Genomic DNA, 22,352 nt, shown 5'->3' on the forward strand with positions numbered 1-22,352 from the left:
GGAACCAAAAAAAAAAAAAAAAAAATGGCCCTTTGCTATTGAGGAAATGGAGGCATTCCATGGCTGAATAACAGGATCAGGTTCAAGCCAAACCTTTTTTTTTAGGAAATTGTATCTCCTGTGCAACCTACATATTGAGTAAAAGGGTACACTACACATAGGGACATTGAATGTATTTATTGTATTTTAGGGAGATTAATGGAAAAAAACAACAACATAATAAAATAGCAACCAAGATGGTAAGGTGAAATTTATCATACTGCAGGGTGACCCAGAATAATAGGATTTTTTTTTGCACTAAGAATAAGCTTTCCACTGAGATTATATGATTATGTTGGCTCTAGTGTCTTGGATATATTTTTAAGATTGTATATTTTGTGTGTGAGCCTAGGATTTTCCTTGAGTTTCTCAAATTTGAAAGCTCTTAAGTGCCGTGGGTAGGTGGCATATCTGGATGATTAAAGAAGTTTTACTGGATAATGGGAATCATGTCAGGAAATCTAGCGGAAGATCGATGACTGATCTGTACACTGAAGCTGCTGGAGTGGAACTGTTGAGGACAGCGCTATTTTCTCTGTCGTCAGCCCTCTGTTTTCCTGCCTTACTTCCCACTGTAACTAGAATCCCACTGCTTGCCTTAGGTCTGGGAAGAAAGGCGTAAGGATGGTGAAGCTGAACAGTAACCCCAGTGAGAAGGGAACGAAGCCGCCTTCGGTTGAGGATGGCTTCCAGACCGTCCCTCTCATCACTCCCTTGGAGGTTAATCACTTACAGCTACCTGCTCCGGAAAAGGTAAAGCAGGTGCTCTTTTCCTCATCAGCCCCCCATGCTCCCCCCTTCCCAGGAAATAAAGCAGCAAAAAATTCCACCTCCCCCAAACCCTTTCATTCCCTCATCAGCCAAATACGTTCCCTTTCTTGTAAAATGTAGTTATTCCTTCCAGAGACATGACATCTCTTATGTTATTTCAGATTTATGGTAAGTGTTTATTCATTTATTTTTGTTCACATATACATACATGGGCAAGAAAATTAATCTTTCCTTTTAAAAGTTTCATCATAGTAGATGAATACTAATAAGCTTCTAGATGATGAAAGAGAAAATTGTCCTGATTATTTTGGGAAGGTGTTTCAAAAATTGACTGCTACGGATTTGAGGACAGAGAATTGGACGCAGTCCAGCAGGCATTTAGTTTGCACCTCCTAAGGCCCCATTCCTAGGCTGCAAGTTGGTTATAAAAAGACACATTACAAAATCCCTATTCAGTATAACACTTAAATTAATATAAAGCATCATGGTAAATGCAGTGCCTGAGCATTACAAAGATTGTGAGAGCACAGGAGTGGAAAAAACTAAATTCTGTTGTGGCAGAGAGGGGACTTGGAGGACAGATTAGGTAAGCTGCAGAGGAGAACATTTGAATTTGGCTTTTAAAGGTGAGTAAAAACCTCCCGGGTAGACCATTGGAGGAAAAGGCATTTAAGGCAAAGGGCACACATATGCAAAGGATGGAGAGCTTTCGGGAAATAGCATGACTGAAGTAGAGTGTCTTTGGCGGAGGCGTGGCTGGAAATGAGTGACTGGCTGATGGCACATCTCCTGACGTGGGAGTAGTCCATGAAGAATGGAGGTGAGCAATTATACAAAAGTGGTGGAGTTATCCCATGGACATAGGTGGGAGAAAGGATATTGTTTAAGATCCATCTGAGAGAACTTGGGGTTTTATAATGTGAGCTTTTACATACCATAAGAGATAGATTTGGAGGCAAATGATGAAGTTCCCTTGCTGAAGAGTGAACAATGGATCATTCCATTTGTTTGATTTTCTCATTGGCATCTCCAGGAGGGCATTGTGTGTCTTAACCAATTGGCTCTATCCAATGAACAGAAGAGGAGCCAAAGCTAGATAAATGTCCTGGCTGATTGGCTAAGGGTTGAGTCATCTGTTTTGAAAGTGCAGAGGTTGTCAGTATGAAAATGTGCATAGGGGTGGCAGAAATAAAGAATCCTTGAGACATTCTGAGAAACTGGTAAGATCTTTTGAAAATAAAATTTGAACAGGCAGTTAGCACTAAAGAAATGTGAAGGAACAGTATTTATTGGGTATTGGCTACCTGTATAGTAGAGGTTCTCAGTTTTTGACTTGCATATTAGAGTCACCCGGGGAGCTTTTGAAAATCCTGATATCTGTATCAGAACAATTGTATCAGAATCTCTGGGGGTGAGACCCAGGTGTCAATATTAATTAAATCTTCCCAGGTGACTCCTATGTGCAGCCAAAGTGGAGAACCACTGTGTTAGATGCACATTACCCAGGGATTATACATCGCTTTTGTGGGCAAAAGGTGAAGGACCAGAGAAATTTGGTTAGTTATCCAAATTCACAGAAGGAGTAAGTGGCAATGCTAGAATTTGATCCCAGATGTAATGGAAATTGAGGAGAAGCAGAGGGAATATTCTCTCAAGGTTTTGTGAAGTTTCAGGAAGAATCTTTACCCTTTTCAGTCTCGAAGATCTGTATGTCCCTGACAGGTATGCAAGGAAAAGGGATTGTGGTGAGGTCACTTCTCCTCTTAGCTCTACACACATCTGCGGGTCATCCAGAGATATCATGGCCTCTGTCTCCCCTTACTCCCCACCCCATTTCCCACCTCCAAGGGCTTCTTTCTTTCCTTGAGAGAGGAGACACACCTGATAACCACTGAGCATCTGGTCCAGATGTCCCAAAGCCGGAAGATAAATACATTGTGGACTTGCATTCATGGGAGGAAACCAAAGTATCCTGTAAGATGCAAATCCCTAAAGGGGCACATTTCCACAGGGGCACGTCACAGACTCACTCTGATGTTCATGATAAAGTCTTTGTACCAGGTGGACCCCAGTGTTCTCCTCTATGAAGTGGGGAGGATCACAGCTACTTCACAATGGTTGGGGCAAAGTTAGATGTGGCCTTATAAATAAAGTGCCTGGCACAAAACTAACCATAAGAGAATAAAAATGATCATTTTCACGTGCTTCTTAAATGCTAGATGCTTTTGTAAATCACAAGTACATACACACACACACACACACACACACAATTCTCTTTCACCCTTTCAATAGTTAATAGGACCTAATAAGGGAGTTGCTACTTTGATCCAATTTTTAAAGACGATAAATCTCAGGCATGGAGTGGTAAAGTCACTTCCCAAAGCGCAGAGTTGGTAAGCCTCCTGGCAAAGTCTGGAGAGCCCAGAGCCCAGGCAGCGCTGTTCTAGAACCTTCCATCTCAGCAGGAATAGGGGGCCAGCTGGTCTGGGAGTCCCCAAACTTGGACTCGAGCAAGAGCTCCGTCACCAACCTCAGCTCAACTCCTGTGAGTTGTCTCTCTTCCCTTAGACCTCTGTCTTCTCTTCTCTGAGTGGGAAATTGTATCAGCAGTTTTCTGTGCTAGGATTTAGATTTTATAGTATTTACAAGAGTAAACCAGGTTTTTTCCCCTGACATTAGAACAGATGTGTTAACAGTAAATTCCACTCAAGAAGCCAAACGCTAAGAGCAGTGTTGTGTTTACCGGCACAGACTCGGAAACCCCTCTCTTGGGGGGTTCACTGCTCTACCTTTTACGAGCCTCCCGCGGCTGAGGACTTGAGTGAGGTTCTCTAACTGCCTCGGCCTCAGCCTCCTCGTGGGTAGAGGGGGCCTCAACCTCACAGGGCTGTAGAGAAGGCAAGGTGAGTTCTGACATAGTTGTCAGCTCTCTCATTAGGTCCAGCCAGATGGTGAGGGTTTGAAGCTAAAAAGGTTATCAGAAAGAAGTGTATTTAACCCCAATGTTACATCATGCGTTTTCCTCTTGAAAATGTAAAATACAGAGTGTGCTTGGTGTGTAATACTGACAGTTATCTTGTTCACTAAATACTCTTTAGTATGGAATGCGAGTTTCTGGGGAAAAGCTTTTGGAGGCTAATTGGTGAGGATGAGCATGTCTGAAGCCCTTGCTCTGGGCTAGGAATGGGCCATACAGGGCATTCATGGCTGTCGTTTCAGTTAATCTTCCCAACAGCCCTGTGAGGTGGGTGTTAGTGCACCCATTTCACTGGTGGGGAAACTGAGGCTCAGATCAATGGAGTGACTTGTCCAAGCTTCACAGAGAGAGTGGAAGAGCTGGGGTTGGAACCCCGGTGCACCTGACACCACAGCTTTCCCCTCTGCACTGTGCTACCTTCGATAATGAGAAGCCTCCCATCCCCAGGCAGTGCTTCCTCAAACTCTGCATTCCCTCATCTACGGCCATGGCTTCTTCTTGAGCTCTCCGGGACATGCAGGTGGGGCCTGGGGCGATCCTGCAGAGAGAATGTCACGGCCTCCAGGGCTCCTTCCTTACCCAGTGCTAGAGGGACTGTGCATGCCTTAGGAGATGAGATTGACTGGCCTCGTTGTTGTTTCCCCACCTCTTCTATCATGCTAATCAATCCTCCACAGCGCACCTGCAGTAGTGCCTCTGGAGTTGTGACCAGTCCTTCTCCCATGGAAAGCCTTTCCAGTCACCCGCACAGGGTACAGTCCTCAAATCCTGACCTTGGCACTCCAGGTCCTCCATTATCTGCCCCACTGGCTTCCATTCCTATCACTCCTCACTTTGTACCTTGAACACCAGCATGTCAGAACTACCTAGAGCCATGGTTTTCTACCAGGAGTGACTTTTCCACCCAGAGAGACATTTGGCAATGTCTGGAGACATTTTTGGTTGTGACAATAGGAGGAGGGATGTTTTGAGCCAAGAATACTGCTAAATATCCTACAATGCACAAAATTTCACCCCCCCCCCCAAAAAAAAAAGAATTGCCCTGCTCAAAATGTCAACAGTGCTGAGGTTGAGAAACCCCGCCCTGGAATTTTCTACACTCTCCAGGGTATTTCTTGCTCCCTCCTCTTTGCCCATGCCATTCGTTCTGCCCAGAATGCTCTTCTTGCCCCTTTGCTTGTCTGATAAGCCAGGGCTCATCTTCCTAAGCCCAGTTCAGATGGCAGCTCTCCTGGATACCTTCCCTGACCACCCATAATTATAGCTAAGGTTATACTTATTACACCGGAAGGTACTCACTCTCTCATCCAGCATGTCTACTGGGCACCTTCTATGTGCCAGGCCCTATGCTAGGCTACGCATATACAGCCATGAAAAGTCAGGCATGGCCGTTGCTTTCATGGAGCTTCCTGTTCAGTGGGGCAGAGGGACTTCAAACAAGCCAGCACACAAATAGAAATACAGAGATGCAAACTGCAAAAAGGGATATTAAGGAAAGAATAAGGTGCTGTATTGTTAAGAGACGATAAGACTTAAGGGGATTAAATTATGATGGCAGGATGGTCAGGGGAGGTCCTTCTGAGGAAGGAGCCCTGGCTGAGAGATGGAGGGTGGGTTGGTAAGGGGAGTAGGGGGCAGAGGGACCAGCATGCGGACAGACATTGAGGGAATGGGAGGAAAAGTCAGGAGGTCAGGTTGGCTGGGTCAGCTGAGGGAGGGGGAGAGACTTGGGAGGTGACGTGGGGTGGGCACCAGTTCATGAGGGACCCCGTGCATTTTTCTGAAGAGGTTTAAAGAGGAGAGTAACAGGATCAGATTTCTATTTTAAGAAGATTCCTCTGGCTGCAGTGGGCCACCCTAGGGCCAAGTGACTCATGCTTTTGGTCTCCTGGTCTCTTCTTCCTCTTTTCTCCAATCCATCTTCCAAATGAGGCAGCACCAGAGAAATGTCCCCAAAACAGAGGCTACTGGGTTTCCTGCAGTACCACCAACCCCCCAGCCCTGGCCATGTATGGTAGAAGAAAAGAGTGGAGGGGCAGGAGATCAGCTAGAAGGTTACTGCTGTACTCAGGAAGGGGAGGGTGGTGGTGTGTATTAGGACAGTGGCAGCAGAAATGGGGAGGTGGATGGATTGATGGAGACTTAGTGCTGGGTCAGCACTGAGGAGCTTTTCCTACTAGGTCTGAGGGTCCTGGCTCTGTCTCATCTTTGTAGCCTTAGTCCTGGCATATGGCGGGCAGCAGGAAATGCTGGCTGAACGAGGCCCCCTGCCCCTTGCCTAGGGTAAGGCTGGGCTTAATTTTTCCACTTGAATCCAAGCAGTCTGGTGGCTCTCTCTAGGCCATGGGAGCAAGCTCTTGAGAAGCTGGAACATCAGTCTGTAGACACCAAATTCCAGGACATGCCTTTGGTTTATCTAAGTGACCACAATAACCCAGATGTCCCCACAACTCCTCTGTGAGGTTGTAACCATGCAAAACAGGCTCAGAGAAGGGGAATGCTGTCCTAGGACACACCAAAAGAAAACAGTGCAGCCAAGATCTGCACCCAAGAGTGCTGGGAAATGCCAGCTAAGGGGTGGCTGGTCTGCAGAAAGCAAGCCACAGACAGGCACAACTCCACCTTGGCAAAGCCCCAGATGAACTGTGTATTCACCAAGCCAGCTGCCAGGCTCTAGGCAAATGTACCTTTCCTTTCTACTGGTTACTAAGTCTTTACACATCCTAGAGGAGGTTGGCTCACCTGCTTGTGGGAGGAAAGGAATGCAGACATTAAAAGGTCAATTATTGATGTTTAGCACCCTTCACTTTGTGTGGTAGACCGCATGCGCTTGGTTGTCTTACAGGCTTGGATTCAACTCCCAGCTAAACTAATTATGTACTGTGTGGCTTTAGGCAAGTTGCTTGGCATCTCTGGGCTTCTTTTTTTTTTTTTTTTTTCCTGTAAAATGAACATAATAGCTACCTAACCGGGTTACTGTGAGGAAAAAAAAAAGTGAAAATTGTCTAATGGCACAAAGATGGTGCTCATTGATAGTTTCCTTTCTTTCACTGGATATTCAGAATATGTCTCCCGAAGGTGATATTTTTGGAGGATGACTGTAAACGTGAGACATGCTGAGAAGGATGGGGTTTCAACAGCGGGGGTGCAGGGGTCCGACGGGGCGGATCTGGAAAGATGTTGGGCAATGGAGATACTGCTCCTGTCACTGAGTCCTCCACGCCTTCTTGGTCATCATTCTCATGACTTCACTAGAGGGTTTCTTTTTCTCCCTGATACACAGGATCAGAGAACTGTCAGCCTTTCCCCGGGGAGCAGGGAATGCACATCTCTGCCGATTCCAGGCTCATTGAGCCCCCTTGTTCTACTCTTCAGAGACTCACAAGATTATAAATCACCCTAAATTGGGCAAAGGCTCTGACTAGGTGATTCCAGCAAATAGACAAAAAAATGACCCATAAGCAGATTAAAACTTCTTTATAACTTGAAAACATAATTTTAATGAAACATACTTTTTACCTATCTGATTGGCAAAAAAAATGTAATAGTGCCTAGTGTTGCTAACACTGGGGGAAAGCAGATCTTCTCATTGTACTCCGGTTGGTTATATAACGTGATGCAATGGTTTTTAGAGGGTATTTGGATATTGTTTATAAATTTAAACTGTATATCCTATTTAATTGGTATGCTTGCTACTGGCAGGAATTTATTCTATGGGTATATTTTTCAAGTATGCAAAGGCATATATATATAACAATTGGAATGTTCCATGAGATTGGAGTGGTTGGATAAACCCTGGTGCATAGATGTGGAATAGTAAGCAATTGTTATGAGGATGAGACAGATTTGCTTGTGTTTGCGCTAATGTGGAGAAAGCAACAGACACATTGCTCCGTTAAAACAACTTTAAAGAGTGTGGTATAGAGTGATCCCATTTGTGGAAACACGTGTGTATGTTTCATTCTTCTAATTCATAAAATAGTCTTGAAAAGACACACAAGAAACCATTGGATGGTTAGAGTATGGATGGATTGGTTGGGGTCCATTTGAAAACTTTTATTCTACAATTTTCATACTTTTTTTTTTACCATGAGCATATATCAAATTTTCTATTTTTAAAAAATCACCTCCATCTCACAGATGGTGAAACAGTCTCGGAGAGCTGAAGTGACTTACTTCCTTGCTCACGTTCACACACGGAGAGACCACTGTGGAACGAGCTAGTGCCCCTGCATGCAGAGGGAGGCCTGTATAGATGCACATGCATTATAGCAATGCAGTTTTAATTTGAATCCTAATTCCACCACCTACTCGCTGTGTGACCCTGGGCCAGTTTACTAACCACTCTGTCTCTCTGTTTTCTCGTTGTTAAAACGAGGACAGGAATATCTTCCTCTAAGAACTGTTTAAAGGGTAAAATGAGGAAATGCATGCCGAATGTTTATCACAGTGGGCGGCAGAGAGTAACTGCTTAATGTTGTTGTATCATCATCATCAGTTCAGTCCCAGAATCAGGATTGTTTTTTGTGAAGTGCACGGGGCTGGCCCCAGGCTGTAAGAAGGCTTGAGCAGAGAGGTGGGCTGGGCCTTGCCTTATAGGGGACAGGCCTGGGTGGCAGAGCTGTGGGCCGGCCTTGCTGTAGTGACTCCGGCCCAGGCAGCTAGCCTCTGCTCAGAGCAGGAGCTGGCCGTCCCTGTAGGACCCAATGAAGAGTTGCTCACCTTGCCCAATTCTATGCCTTGCCTGAGAGTTGGAGAGTCATAGACTTATTGGGCTAGCCCATCCATTTGAGGCCATACTGGCCAACCTTCCATTCTGCCCTGAGAAATCAAAGGCCCAGCAAGTAAAAGAGACTCAATGCCACAGAAATAGCCCCGAACTGGGAGTCAGCAGGTCCATACTAGGGTCCTACTTCTGACACTGCCTTGTTGTGTGACCTGCAGCAAATCCGTCCCCCTTTCTGAGCTTCCGCGTCCCCATCGGTGAATGGGTGGGATTGGACAACACTGCCATTAATGTACTCTGAGCACTGACATTTTACCTTGTGTTCTGGGCCCACTACCAAACCTAAAGGGTCCACGGAAAGACTCGAACCCAAAGAGATGGAGTGTGGGTTGAGGAGTGAGGCAGTAAATGGGAGAAGGTTCCCAACTATGTACTCAGGCCCCACTGGGGTGACTTCACCTTGTCTATTTAGATAAAGGATTCGTTCATTTGTTCGTTCAGTTAATAGCATTTATGGAGCATCAGGTGCCATAGGATCAGAGTTTGTTACGAGATTTGAATGATGACCTTCCTAGTGGCACTTGATCTGAGCCAGAAGCTCAGGTTCAAGCCTTGACTCTGCCTCTTAGTGGTTACGTGAGGTTGTGAAGTCATATCTGCTCCCTGAGACTCAGGTTCCTATAAAATGGGGATAATCAGTCCTACCTCAGAGCGATTGAGAGGATTTACTGAGATATAGGATGTAAAGCTTTTGGTACAGTGCCAGGCACATAGTGGGTACCTTAAAAAAATGATAGAAAAAAGCAACATGTTCTTGAGTTTGGATACCAGCTCAACCACTTACCAGTCATTTGATCATAGGCAAGTGATTGAAGTCTCTGAGGCTAAATTTCCTCATCTGAAAAATGGGAATAATAATGATCTTAAAGGAGAGATGTGAAGATCGGAGAGGGGGGTTGTGTGAACTAACTGAGGACACATCAGTAGGGCCTGTAGCTCAGTGTCTGGCACACAGGAGGTGCTCAGGGGCTAGCCTTTCATTGTCCTGCTCCGAACTTCTCTCTTTGCTGCAGGAATGAGCTGAAGGATACAGCTTAGGTCTATTTTTGGCCTGTGCAAGCCCAGCTCATAAAAATACAATCATGCTCCCTGTCAGCACTTCTGCACTTTTATTTATTGTTCCTGCCAATCCTGGGGCCTCTCCATGTGGGAACCTCTTCATTATTGATAATCCTGGGAAGTAGTATTTTAAATTTTTATGATCTGTACTTTGCACCATCTGAACCACCACGTATTATCTGGCCTTGCCAGCAAAGGGGGAATATATCCAGATGAGGGGTGCTTTCGGGATGAATAATTTATCCCATTTTCACAATGCCAATTATGTTAAATTATGTTCTTCATATCAGCTGCTGACCGAACAATGGGGACTGATGTATTGATATGAAAAGAAAACAAATTTATTTCTTTACCCATATCCACAGTGATATTTGAAAACCTGGAGTTTCATTCTCCCAAGTATCTATGAAACCCCACTTTTAATAATAACAAGAGTAGAAAGAATTTTTTCCTCCCCTCTCTCCACTTTTTCCTCCCATTTCTGTTATTAATCAAGGAGCTCAGGGCTCTGTTTTCCTCCATTTTTTTTTTCAACTGCAGAAAATAGAGCCTTTCTTTGCAAATTTATTTTCTCTTCTCTCTCTTTCTTTGCATATGCAAGCTGATTCCTCCAAGGTACAATTAATAACGATTGGCTAACATTTCTTATGCTTTCCCCTTCATAGTACTAAAAAAATTGACTGGTACTATATCTCCTTTTATAGAAGGGAATTGTTTCTGGCTCCAGTCCATGGGAACAGCACACCACGCTTCACGACATGCCCAATAGCTGGTTGATTCCCGTAACTGTAGGGCTGGTTTTTCCTGCTCTCTACATCTCTCCAGTGTATCTTCCCTGTGCCAGAGGTTTCTCCTCTCCCTGTAATGCATACCTGGAAAGCCATTCTCTGGTTTATAATCCTTCCTCAGTTCCTCACTGTTCTCAAGTTCATCTTCAAGATGCTAGGCATGGCCTTCAGAGCCTCTGTTTACCGCTCACTTCACCTGCTCTGTTCCCTGGCCACTCAAAACTACCTCTTTGTGGTTTTCCCCGGTCCAGCCTCCTGGATGTCTTCTGAATGTTTGCTGGTTTATGATGCTCTCTTGTTCTAGAAATCTCTTTTTGTTTGGGTTTGGGGAGGCAAGGATGGAAACAAGGAAGCTGTCAGAGCAAAAGTTCGCAGAGAGAGAATGATGCTCTGGATTAGGGTGTTGGCAGTGTAACTGGACGAATGGGTTTATTTGAGGGAAATTTTCGAGGAAGCAGGAGCTGGTGATTGGAATGGATTTGGAGACTGAAGGGAAGGGAGGGATCATGAGAGATTCCTGTATATGACTTGACATAAACAATGGCATATCATGCCGCTATTTTCTTAGCTGGCGATTACACGGGGAAGAGAATGTTGAGGGCAAGATGGTTGGGGAAGGTGGGTCAGGGAACCCAAGTGCTTTGCTGTGGACATGGTAAATTTATGTGTGTCTATCCAAGGGCAAACGTCCAGTAGGGTAATCTGAGTGCTGGGTGGGGTCCGAATTGGAGATGTAAATTTGAGAGTTATGGGAATAAAGATGGACTTGGAAATGATGGGAGTAAGAACACTCAGAAGGGACTTGTAGGAAGGAAGCATGCCCATGACCTAGCCCTGAGAGATTCTAACATTAAGAAGTCAAGCAGAGTGGGAGGAGACTGAGGAGGGCTGGTCAGTGAGGAGGGAGAAGACCATGGACCCGGGAGGAGGACTTTTAAGGAGGGGTGAGTGGTCAAAGAATATTACTGAGAGGTCAAAGAAGATGAGGCCAGAAGATTGCCCATTTGTTCCAGGCAAATGGGCAAAGACCTGCTTTTGACATGGAGAAGGGGTTCTAATGAGCTAACACTTCCTTAGGGGCAAAGGTAAAATATTGCCTGGGTTGCTTTTGGAGAAAATATGGTATAGCTGAAGAGAGGAGAAGATGACTGAGGACTGACACAGTGTCAGTCAACCTGTCTGTTGGCCTAGTTTGAGCTCAGTGGTTTGAGAAGTGTTCTGAAGCCAAAAGAAGTGTTTTCATTAGAAACTCACTCAGGGCATAAGCAACATCTCATAGGGGTTCAGGGCAAAGTAGTATATGTATTTGAAGGAGGGCTATGACCCCAACTCCGCCTAAACTCAGCATCACTCCTGCAAATTGTAAATGGCATGTTAAATATATATATTTATTCAGATAATATATAAATTATTTTATATATATTGAACTTGATATAAATGAAATCACACAGGACATAAAAAAATACTTTTTTGCATCAGATTCCTTTAGTTCAATATAATGTCTGTGAGAGTCACCCATGTCTATGTAGCATTGCTGTGTAGCATTCCATCTTATGAATAAACCACAATTTATCCATTCTCCTGTTAATAGACATTTGGGTTATTCTCAGTTTTGTGCTATTATGAAAAAAGTGGCTATGAACATTTTTGTGTGTATCTTTTGGTGGATTCATCACATTTTGAGGTGATTTTTTGCTGGTGCCAAGAAAATCTATTGGTTTTGTTATACTTATTTAGTACTTGACCATCTTACTAAATTCGAATAGCTTTTCAGTTCATTTTTTCTTGGAACACATTTCTATTAGATAGAAAGCTTTTCACCTCAAGTACTAGAAAACACAACCTAAATTGGATTAAGGTTCAAAGAGTATATATTTGTCCCCCTCCCCACCCCCATGACTGCAGGGTGCAGCATAGGTCTGGTTTCAGGCAAGGTGTGATCCAGAGGGCAGGGTGTCATCAGGGCTCATCTCCACTTCTCTGGGTCCCTCTTGGCTCTGCCCTTTTGTATGCTGCCTTTGACCTCATCCTGGCTCCTCCCCATAGTAGCAACAATTGCTTCAGCACTTTCAGGACTGGACTAAGTCCTCACCACACCATCCAGAGGAAGAACATGTTCTTTAGGGAACACTCATAAAGAGCAAGGAGGTGTCTTCCCCCAAGTTCCCAGTCAGTATTGCCTCATATCTCTTTGATTCAAGTTAGGTAACATGCCCATCTCTGAGCCAATCAAATTTTGTGATCAGTAGAATAATATGCTCTGATTGGTTTAACCTAATTAGAGTCCCTCCCTGCCATCAAGGAAAGCATCAATTCCACCAAACCACATGGCTGCCACATGGGACAGGGGTGAGTTCTTGAAAGCAATATCGGGCGGGGGGGAGGTTTGATTGAAGAAGGAAATGGATGTTAGAGAAGCAACCACAAAATATTTATTATGACAATTAGAATGATATTGGCTGTAATGGTTATTCATTGTCTCATTCCAACAGTAATATTTGTTTAGTTTTGTCTCCTATCTCAACATGTTGGCCACTGCATGAGGTCTTTAAAATTTACATGGAATGATATGAATGGTTTAGGGCTTTTTGAGAAGTTTTGGGAAAGATGTTTATAAAAATAAAGGGGCAGAGGGAAAGACTAAGAAACAAATGCTTCTTAACACTTGATGTGTTATGCTTGAGACCAGTCTGATGGCTAAGGATCTAGAAATGAAGGACTCAAGCTAAGAGATGGTTGAGATGGACTTGGCAATGTGGGAAGGCATATTAGTTTTCTGTTGCTATGTAACAAATTATCAAAGCTTTAGTGGCTCAAAACCACACAAGTTTATTATCTCACAATTTATATAGGTCAGAAGTTCAGGCACAGTTTAGAGGGGTTCTGTGCTCGGGGGTCTCATGGGTCTGAAATCAAGCTGTTAGCTAGGCTGCATTCTCATCTGGTTCTTGGGGTCCTTTTCCAAGCTCATTCAGGTTGTTGGCAGAATTCAGTTACTTGTGGTTGTAGGACTGAAGTCCCCATTTTCTTGAGTGACCTGGCTGTTGATCGGGGTCATTTTCAACTCCTAGAGTCCACCCTCAGGTACTAGCTGCATGGCCCTCTCACAACATGTTGACTTACTTCTTCAAGGCCAGCAGGAGAATTTCTCTCCAGTCTGCTGTGACCGAGTTTGCATACCATACTCATGGGAGTGACTATGCCATCATATTCACAGGTCCTGTCCTCACTCTTGAGGGAGGAGATTATACAGTGCATGTACACGGGGGTGGGAAGCTTGGAGACCATCTTAGAATGCTGTCTATCATAAAAGGCAAAGGCAGTTATTGCCCTAAGTCTTATAGGTCACATGGCACACTGACCAGGAAATTCACTATCTTAGAAATAGACATTGAGATGTATTATAATATATTTATATATATACATACAGACATTAGATATATACACACACACAACATGGGGAATTGGGAGAAGAAACTCTAATTCCCAGTTTGTGAATATTTCTAAAAATGTGGATTCAGAGAAATGATCAGACATCTAAATTTTCAATATACTTCATAGCCTGTCAGTTGATCTAGTGATATTCTAAATATTTTTAATCATTACAATTTGTAGAATATCTTTTAAGTTCACAAAGCACCTGCACATACATTATTTCATTTGGCCCTTCCCAGAACATTGTGAGTTTCTAATAGAAACACTTAGCCTGTGAACCGTGCCTTGGCATTTACTCTTACATTTATATTAGCTCCTAACTCTCACTAACACATTGAAGTTCACATGACACCAAAATGGCCAAATGTGTAGATTACATGCTATTTTACACTTTTGTTTATTTGACCATGTGGTTCACTTTGCATAAAATATCTTGTCTTATTCACCCAGGAAACTTCTATTCACCCTTGAAACCTTTATTTCCAGACCATCCTTGAACAGTATTGTTCTTGAGAAATCCTTGCCTTGCTCTCGAAGGGCTGGATAGGGAGGACCTGCAGGCTGACAGGTGCAAGCGAGACCCAATTCCATATCTGCCTCAGACATCTATTGGAAGAACATTTGGCAGCACTCAGAGGCAGTGTTCAAAAAAACATTGTTATTGAATGAACGGTCTGAGTGCTTAACTTACATTAACTCATTTAAGCCTCCTAACAACCCAACCAGGTAGTGATGGTTATTTTCCCATTTAATAGGTGAGAAAACTAAGACACAGAAGGCGTAGTGCTTGAGCCAGGATTCAAACCCAAAGCACAATGTTTCATCTCCCTACAATATTGACAGTACCAGTATTTGCCCCACAGCACAGAATTAAGTGAGATAGTGCATGTCAAGTGCTCAGTGTCTGCTGTATAGTGAATTTGCAAAGCATGAGGGACATTTTTATTATTTGTGGCAAAGAAGCTTCTGCTTTCCTATTCTTTGGAACAGGAGATAGAAAAAAATAAAAAGAACATTCCCCACCCCACTCCCCCGCAAAACCCTCATCCTTGTTTAGCTGTACCATTTCTTTAAGGAAGCCAGGGCTCACTTTTTAATATTTGGAGGAGCAGAATCCAAAGGGGGCGGGGCACAACAACAGAATTTGCATTTGCAAATGAGTTCTAAATGTCAGGGAAGGAGTGATGTTCTAGATGGGCTGGGACCCAGATCCTCCTTAACTAACATATTTAAGTGCCATATCGTAGATGTTCAATAATAGTAGTTCCTCCCCGTCCTTTCCTTCTTGAGCTATATTTTGTCCATGGTATGCCTCACAGACCTTAAAGAAAATTCTTCATAGAAGGATTCTTGCGGGAGTACATACACTTGTCTATTGTCTCTAGGAAAACTTGGTGAAAGTTTTCAGTGAAAATTCGGTTAATTTAAGCGCTAATGAGAAGAATGATCATAGTTAGAAGATTGCTTCCTTTGAGCTGTGTGACCTTGGACCAGTGACTTGACAGCTCTGTGCTTCAGTTTTCCTTTCAGGAGAATGGAAATAGCAGTGGTATGTAGATAAAGTATATGGAGAGCTTGATCTAGCTCTGGCACATAATAAATTATTCCAAAAGTATTGCCCACTCTCATCTCACTCAACCGTCAACACAGCCTTGTTAACTAGGGGTTATGATTATGATTATTGCCCATATTTTACAGCTGAGGCACCGAGACTCAGACAGCTTCTGTGTTACCTATGACACTGTGACACTCGGCAATAGTTTTTATCTGTCAAGTTTCTTTTTTCTTCCACTTTGCCTACACAGTGGGATGGAGTTCCATAAATGTCTTGGCAGGTTGACAGCTTATCTTGAAATGATATTAACCACCTCTGCAAAATATTCAGACTTCAGAAAAATAAGATGATACAATAGATTCAATAGACCTTTATGTTTTTCTTTGTGGAAGTCCCTAAATGAAACTGGAATAAAGTATATGTGCAAAAGTTTTGCTACAAGATGTTCATCATAACTTGTTTATATACCCTGAACTGTGGAAACAACCTACGTGTTCAACCATCAAGATTGGTTAGATTAATTGTGGTATATGCATACAATGAAATATTAAGCTACATCAAAAGGCAAAATGAAATCATGTATTTTTCTACATGGAGAAAACGTTAGTAGAGTGTTTTGTGATAAAATGAAGTATGAATCCGTTTCATAAAAGTATATATTTGCATAAATAGCAAATACATATGCAGAATATGTGCATATATATGCATATAAAAACTTCTGGAAAGGTGCGACCAAAATTGTTACCTATGGCTGTCTGTTGGAATTGGAAAGTATTATGGGTAATTTGAATTTTCTATTTTCTTGTGTTTGTTTGCGTGGGAGGCTCTTTATTTTCTGATCTTTATGCAATATACAGTAAATTCTAGTTACTAAAAAAAAGGAACAGAAAAGTCTTTCAAGTCTCTATGCATGCTAACACTGGTTGAACATTTCAGGTGATTGTGAAGACAAGAACGGAATATCAGCCTGAACAGAAGAACAAAGGGAAGTTCCGGGTGCCGAAAATCGCTGAATTTACGGTCAGTGTCTTGATGGTGTAACAGAAAGTGTGGGTCACTGAGTCGAATCAAATAACTAAAGCTCTGCCTCTTGAGGACAAGTTATCCTCTCTCCTACTCCGAAACGTTCAGACAATTTGATGATAAATGTGTCTCATTTCTTCTTTTTCCTCCTGTCCCTGTCTCTCTGCCTTTCCATCACAATCTTCAGGAAATGTGATAGAAATGTATAAAGAAACTCAAATTTTAGACATTGGTTGATTGCAACAAATACAAAAAAGACAAAGGGAGGGAAAAGTTGACTTCTTAGTGGTAAAAACCGCATGGTTGATTTTCTGTTTATTGGTGGCCGAGTCACTAGGAGAACTGATGAATACATATCACTGTGATGAATTGCGTGAAAGAGCCATGAAGCCTGCTCTGTGAGGATGTATGGAGGAAGCCCAGGGAAGTACCCTGGGGAAGTCACTTAGGTGACTAAGGAGAGCACAGCTTGTGCAAAGGCCCTGAGGCTGGAGGGAAATTGAACCCAACATTGAATAGGAATAAGGGCAGTGAAGCTCAGCTCTAGGAGGGGTGTGGGGACCAGACAGAGATGAGGTATGAAAAGTGGGCAGAGGGCAGACAGTCCCAGACATTGTAGGCTGTATGGAGGAATTATTATTTTAGACCAGAAGCATGAAAGAAAGCCCAAAGGACTTCAAGAAGAGGAAGGATATGATTAAACTAGGTTTTTGGAAAAAACATGCTGGCTTTTACATGAGCAATAGAGGGAGGGTGGGGAGACTGCTGGGTTACTGCAAGTAAAAAAACAATAGTGGCTTAGCAAAGGAAGGTGAGTGGATAGAGGCCTTAAAGATACTTAGGAGGCAATATCAGCCATGGAGGCAGTAGAAGAAGTGGTTCTGTGGATGGATACTGAAGCAGTCTGGCTGGGTTTGAGCCCTGTTTCCACCTCATACCAGCCATGTGGCCACAAGCTAGTCAATAAACCTCATTCATCAAATGGCGATAATAGAAGGTTACTGTGAGAATGAAATATGGGATACATGCAAAGCACTTGGATCTATACATGATAAGTGCATGGTTAATAGTAACTATTTTGTATCAACTGTGGCTGAGGGCTTTGGAAGTGAAAACAGCCCTTGATTGGTTGTCTATATGCATTTGTATAATACATACTTGGTTGGAGTATGTATTATACATGGATAAATATATTGGTCCGTTTCTGTCCCTATCTTTCTCCCTGCTACATGTGTCAGAGCAGCTGGGTGTGTGAGCCTGGGAGGGAATCTGGCACCTCTGGGTACATCCCCCCAGAATGTGGGACTTCCCTGGATGTTGACCCCCTCTTTGAGGGCAGGGATTGCTTTTATTTTTGGCTGTAGCTTTAGTGTCTGGCACACAGCATGGGCCCAGTGAACGTTGACCTGGCCTGAACTGCATGCAGGTATCTGCAAGAACCAGCAGGTAGATGTGAGGGGAGGGTGGGAGTATCTTGGTGCATAATGTAAGGGCATCAGGCCAGGGAGTAAAGCTGACCTGTCCTCCTGGCAGCAGAGATCATCAGAAGTATGCCCAGATTCATGCCCCAAAATGTTTACTGCAGTGTTATTTGTAAAATCGAAGCATTGGAAACAATGCTAGATTTTCAGCAGCTTTCTCATGATTCCATATGTAAGACCACATGCATAAGATGGATTGTTTCAACAGTTTCTTAGGAATCACTTTTGGGGGGGAGAGTACTTAGTTTACTCTGAATTATGGGCTTATGAGATATTTTCATCTTACTTTTACTTTCTCAATTTTACACGAGCATGAATTGTTACAATAATCAGAAAAAAAATTAGAATATTTTAAAAATTTGCTCTTTTTACCAAATAGAGTGTCACAGTTTTTGATGGAATTATTCCTTATTTAGCGATCATTTAAAATGATGGTTACGAAAACATGCAATAATTTGGGCAAATACTTCATAGAGGAAGCTGAGTGAAAGAAGCAGAGATTAAAATTGTATGTTTTCTATGGTTGGAACTATGAAAAAAACCACAAGTATACAGAGGAAAAAGGACACGGAAAGAAATGTCTCAAAATGTCATCTGTGGCTGTGTTATCAGCCGTGGTGTTGGACCATGTTGTCATTGGTTTTTTTTTTTTCTCTTTGTTGGCAACTTTTGGTGATGTGGCTATTTTATCATATTTGCTGCCCACGAGTCCCTGAGAAGCTGATATAATCCCCTGTTTTTTTCAAGGGGAACTATGGCTCAGAGCAGTGATGCGACCTGCTCACCCACTAGCAAGTGGCAGGGCCAGTGCTGAGAGCCGGCCCCCTGCCTTTCTGTTCATCTGTGCCGCCTGCTGTAGGTAACTATGGGTTAGAACAGAAGCGAGTCAGCCAAGAGAAAATGAGTGGCTTGTCAGGGTCCAGGGCCTGAGGAAGCGCCCCACGCAGCTTGACTCAGTTGGCCCTGGGGGTTGGGAAGAAAGGGCGTTGGGGTTTGGGGGCAGCCCTTTGTCAGCACTGACTGTCAGGTGTGGGCGGAGGGCCCTGCCGCTTGGAACACAACGGGAGGAATGGAGCAAAATTGTTTGCTTTTGTAGAGCTGTGAGCATTTATTAGCCTGGATTTGCACTTCCTTAAAGAGAGCTCCCCCTGGGCCGCGTGGAGGACGCATCCGCTGGGGTGAAGGTGGGTGCAGCGCACTAGGAAGGAGGTTGTGCTGGCCATTAAGAAGAGTCTGAGGGTCTGAGCTGTCAGCTGCAGTGGGACTCGGGGGTCCAGCTGGGCTGTTACGGAGGTGGAATTGTTCCTGGTTGGAGAAAGGGGCATCAAGGGCTCCTCCGTGTTTGGCTTGGCTGACTGAGCCAGGGGGGATGCTGTCCACCGGGTAGGAGGTGGGGGACCGGGAGTGGGAGACGCATTGAGTGGGAGGTGCCTGGGGACCATGGGAGGGGCGGGGCAGAGGCACTCTGGCCACCCTTGGATGTAACGGGTCTGGAGCTCAGGGTGGAAATTTCGGCTAGACCACAGGGGCTGGAAGTCAGAGAATTCCCAGTTCATCTTAGAGAACATAATGCTGGTAAACAGCGACCGGGTTGCCCCTTCAGGATATTGCCCGTGGCAGAAGTAACCATGGGGATGGCAGAGATGCCTCCCTCCCTCATTCCAATATCTTCATGGAGGTGGAACAGCTTGCGAGTTCACATCTCAAATTTGACCTGGGGAGATCAGCTCATAACAATTCTCTATGAGAGAGAATGAGGGGAGAGAGCAGGGAGGGAGAGGCGAACTGAGAAAGATTGAAAGAATCGCCTGGAATTTTTTTTAACATGAAGGCTCTTGCAGTCATTGCCAAGGGCCACAGACTTGAGAGACCGTTCATCAGGTTTCTTTGAGAAGATGGGAGCGTGCAGAGAGAAGCCCCTCCTTCTTTCTTAGTCCTGGGAGCTGGAGGTTCTTCTAAAGCTGATTATGCTGTCGAAGGAGCTGGTGCATCCGGCCATGCCATCAGACCTGATTGTCCCCAGGCTCACCTGTGAGAAGGAACTGAGTCTTGCATTTGGAAGCTGTTTGTGCCAAGCTGATGAGAGGTATGCCAGGGAACACCTGCACTTTGGGCCTAGATTCACCTGGCAACTTGGGTCACACCCCTGTCACCTCTTAAGCTTCATGACCTTGGGAAAGCCCCTTCACCTCTCTGAGCTCCTGATTCCTCATCAGTAAACCGGGACACAATAGCACAAAGTGTAAGTCCTTGGCGCACTCTAGTTCTCAATGAATGATCATTTTATTCTCTTCCTTTTCAGATCCCTTTCCTTCATCCTGGGTTCTTAGCTTGCTACCTAATTAGCTGAATTTTGTGTGTTGGTTGAGACAGACCTGGTCCTCCCTTTCCTGGCTTTTTCTCCCTGGGAATGTGGCTGGGAAAACCTGGAGGAACTGTTCTAAGTGTAGCCAGTTCAATGTCAGGATCCATGGGTGGCCTCTGGCTCTCTACAGTGACCTAGGGAGCTATCTCTTTGCCTCCTGGGGAGTGTAGGCAATATTTTTTGGTAGGCTACATCTCAACACATCCATTATAAAATGAATAATCCTAGTACCTGTTAAAAATGCCTTTACATCCACTTTTTAGGCTAACAACAACCTTGTGTACTTGTTACTGTTATTATTATCCCCATTTTACAGACTAGGAAACTGATGCTCAAAGAAGTGAATTGTCTGACAAGGCCACGCAGCGAGGACGTGTCAGAACAGAATAAGAACCCAGCCCTATGGCTCCACATCCCACTCTCTCTGCTACACCTGATGCCACCCTGCCATTGTCCTTGCCAAACTGTGGCCTGCCTGACTTCTTCCCTTCCTGCCCTTTCTCCCCTTTCTTCTTTGTCTTTATCAAATTTGCTCTGGGCTGGGCTGGATGCCTGTTGCTGGGAGACACACGGATATGCAAGACAAAATCCTTGCTCTGGAGGAGCTTGCAAAGGTGTGGATTAGACAAGAGTGTTCTGGCCAATTTCTTGGAATACTGTCCCTGTATGGTCACCTCCTCTGGGATGCCTCCCTTGATCCTCTGAGCTGGGTTTGGTGCCTCCTCTGGGCTCTGCAGATCATATGGGGTTCTCGAATGCTGCTGTACTGTAACTGGCTACTTCGGCATCTTCAGCCCCCTCCAGCCTCTGGTCCCTGGAGGGTAGGGTCACACTGGCCCACTCACGTGTTCCTAGTTCCCAGAAGAGGGCCTGGCATAGAGTGGGTGCCACGTGTGCTGCAACTTGAGCCCCAGACTTTCGGGACCGCCTCAGTATTCATCCCCAATAACATGTTGAGTCTGGGTTCAGGAAATCTGACTCTGGTGGCTATGGCCTGGGTAAGCTCAGATTAGAGGGTGTCCGGTCGCATGGGGAAAGATCCTGGGGATGCCTGCAGACCAGACCCTGAGCACAGTCAGCGGGGAGAATCCAGAATGGGAGGGATGCGTTAGTGTAAAGGGATCAGAACCCACCATTCCTGTCAAGCAAATGGACGCATTAAAATAAAGCTGGTTGGGGAGAACTAGAAGTGAGAGGTTAGCAATTTTCAAGGAGCTGGTGTCTGTGGGCTATTATTAAAAACAAGCGACGGCAACAACAAACCAACAAAACAAAAATAAAAATCCAGTTGAAGCTTCAGGCCTAATATTATAGGGTGCTGATTTTTCACTGTTCCATCCATTCACTGATCCACTCAACTTTTGGGGCTTGTGCTCTGCTCCTGACCTGACCTGTGATTGGCGCTTTATGTAAGCTATCCCACTGAATGATCCCAGCAAACTGGGCCGGCGAGACTGTCACCCCACTTGCAGGTGAGGCAAACAGGCTCAGAGAGGCTGGGAGTTTTCCCAAGTTCCACACCCAGGAGGCTGTGGGCCTGGGATGTACTCGCAGGTCCTAAGCAGGGGGCTGTGGCCGGTGTAAGAGGTTAGGGAAGCTGCCGCCAGCGGAAGGGAGCCTGACTACCGGTGAATAGCTCCCGGGGGATGCTGCTGAGCCCGTCTACCTGGCAGACGTTTCTTTCCTTCCCTTCCTCTTCCACCCAGCCAGGGGTTGGGGGTGTTTGCACTCTGTCTCAGGCCTCAACTCTGCTCACATTCCTTCTAACTCCAACATGGGAGAGACATGGCAAAACCTCAGAATCATCCTCTCCGGCGGGGTGGGGGGAGGCGGCCACATCTAACAGCCGGCAGAGCCCAGGCCCCTCTCCCTCCTGAGGGTCTCTGGTAACTGTGCTTTCTTCTCTGGTCTCTGTCCTCACGCATCATCTCCTGGCCCATCCTCCTTCTGGGTCCCTCTGCCTGCTTTCTCAGCCCCCTCCTGCCCATTCTTCTCACCTCCCCAAAGGAGGACTCTTTCTATTGTGCATATCCTGCAAGGACACTGCCATCCTTCTAACCCTGCCATAGCTTC

At 44.7% G+C, this 22,352-nt stretch overlaps 1 protein-coding gene across 1 annotated transcript in view; it reads left to right on the forward strand.

Moving 5' to 3' along the window:
* Nucleotides 1-663: 663 nt before the first annotated feature.
* NSG2 (neuronal vesicle trafficking associated 2) overlaps nucleotides 664-22,352 on the forward strand; it is a 57,106-nt gene continuing 35,417 nt past the window's right edge. The window contains exons 1-2 of the mRNA XM_059919649.1: nucleotides 664-792; nucleotides 16,347-16,430. Of these exons, the coding sequence (XP_059775632.1) occupies nucleotides 664-792; nucleotides 16,347-16,430 (213 nt within the window). The remainder of the gene's footprint in view (nucleotides 793-16,346; nucleotides 16,431-22,352) is intronic.

Source organism: Balaenoptera ricei, chromosome 3, assembly GCF_028023285.1.
Source record: "Balaenoptera ricei isolate mBalRic1 chromosome 3, mBalRic1.hap2, whole genome shotgun sequence".
NCBI classification, from domain to species: domain Eukaryota; kingdom Metazoa; phylum Chordata; class Mammalia; order Artiodactyla; family Balaenopteridae; genus Balaenoptera; species Balaenoptera ricei.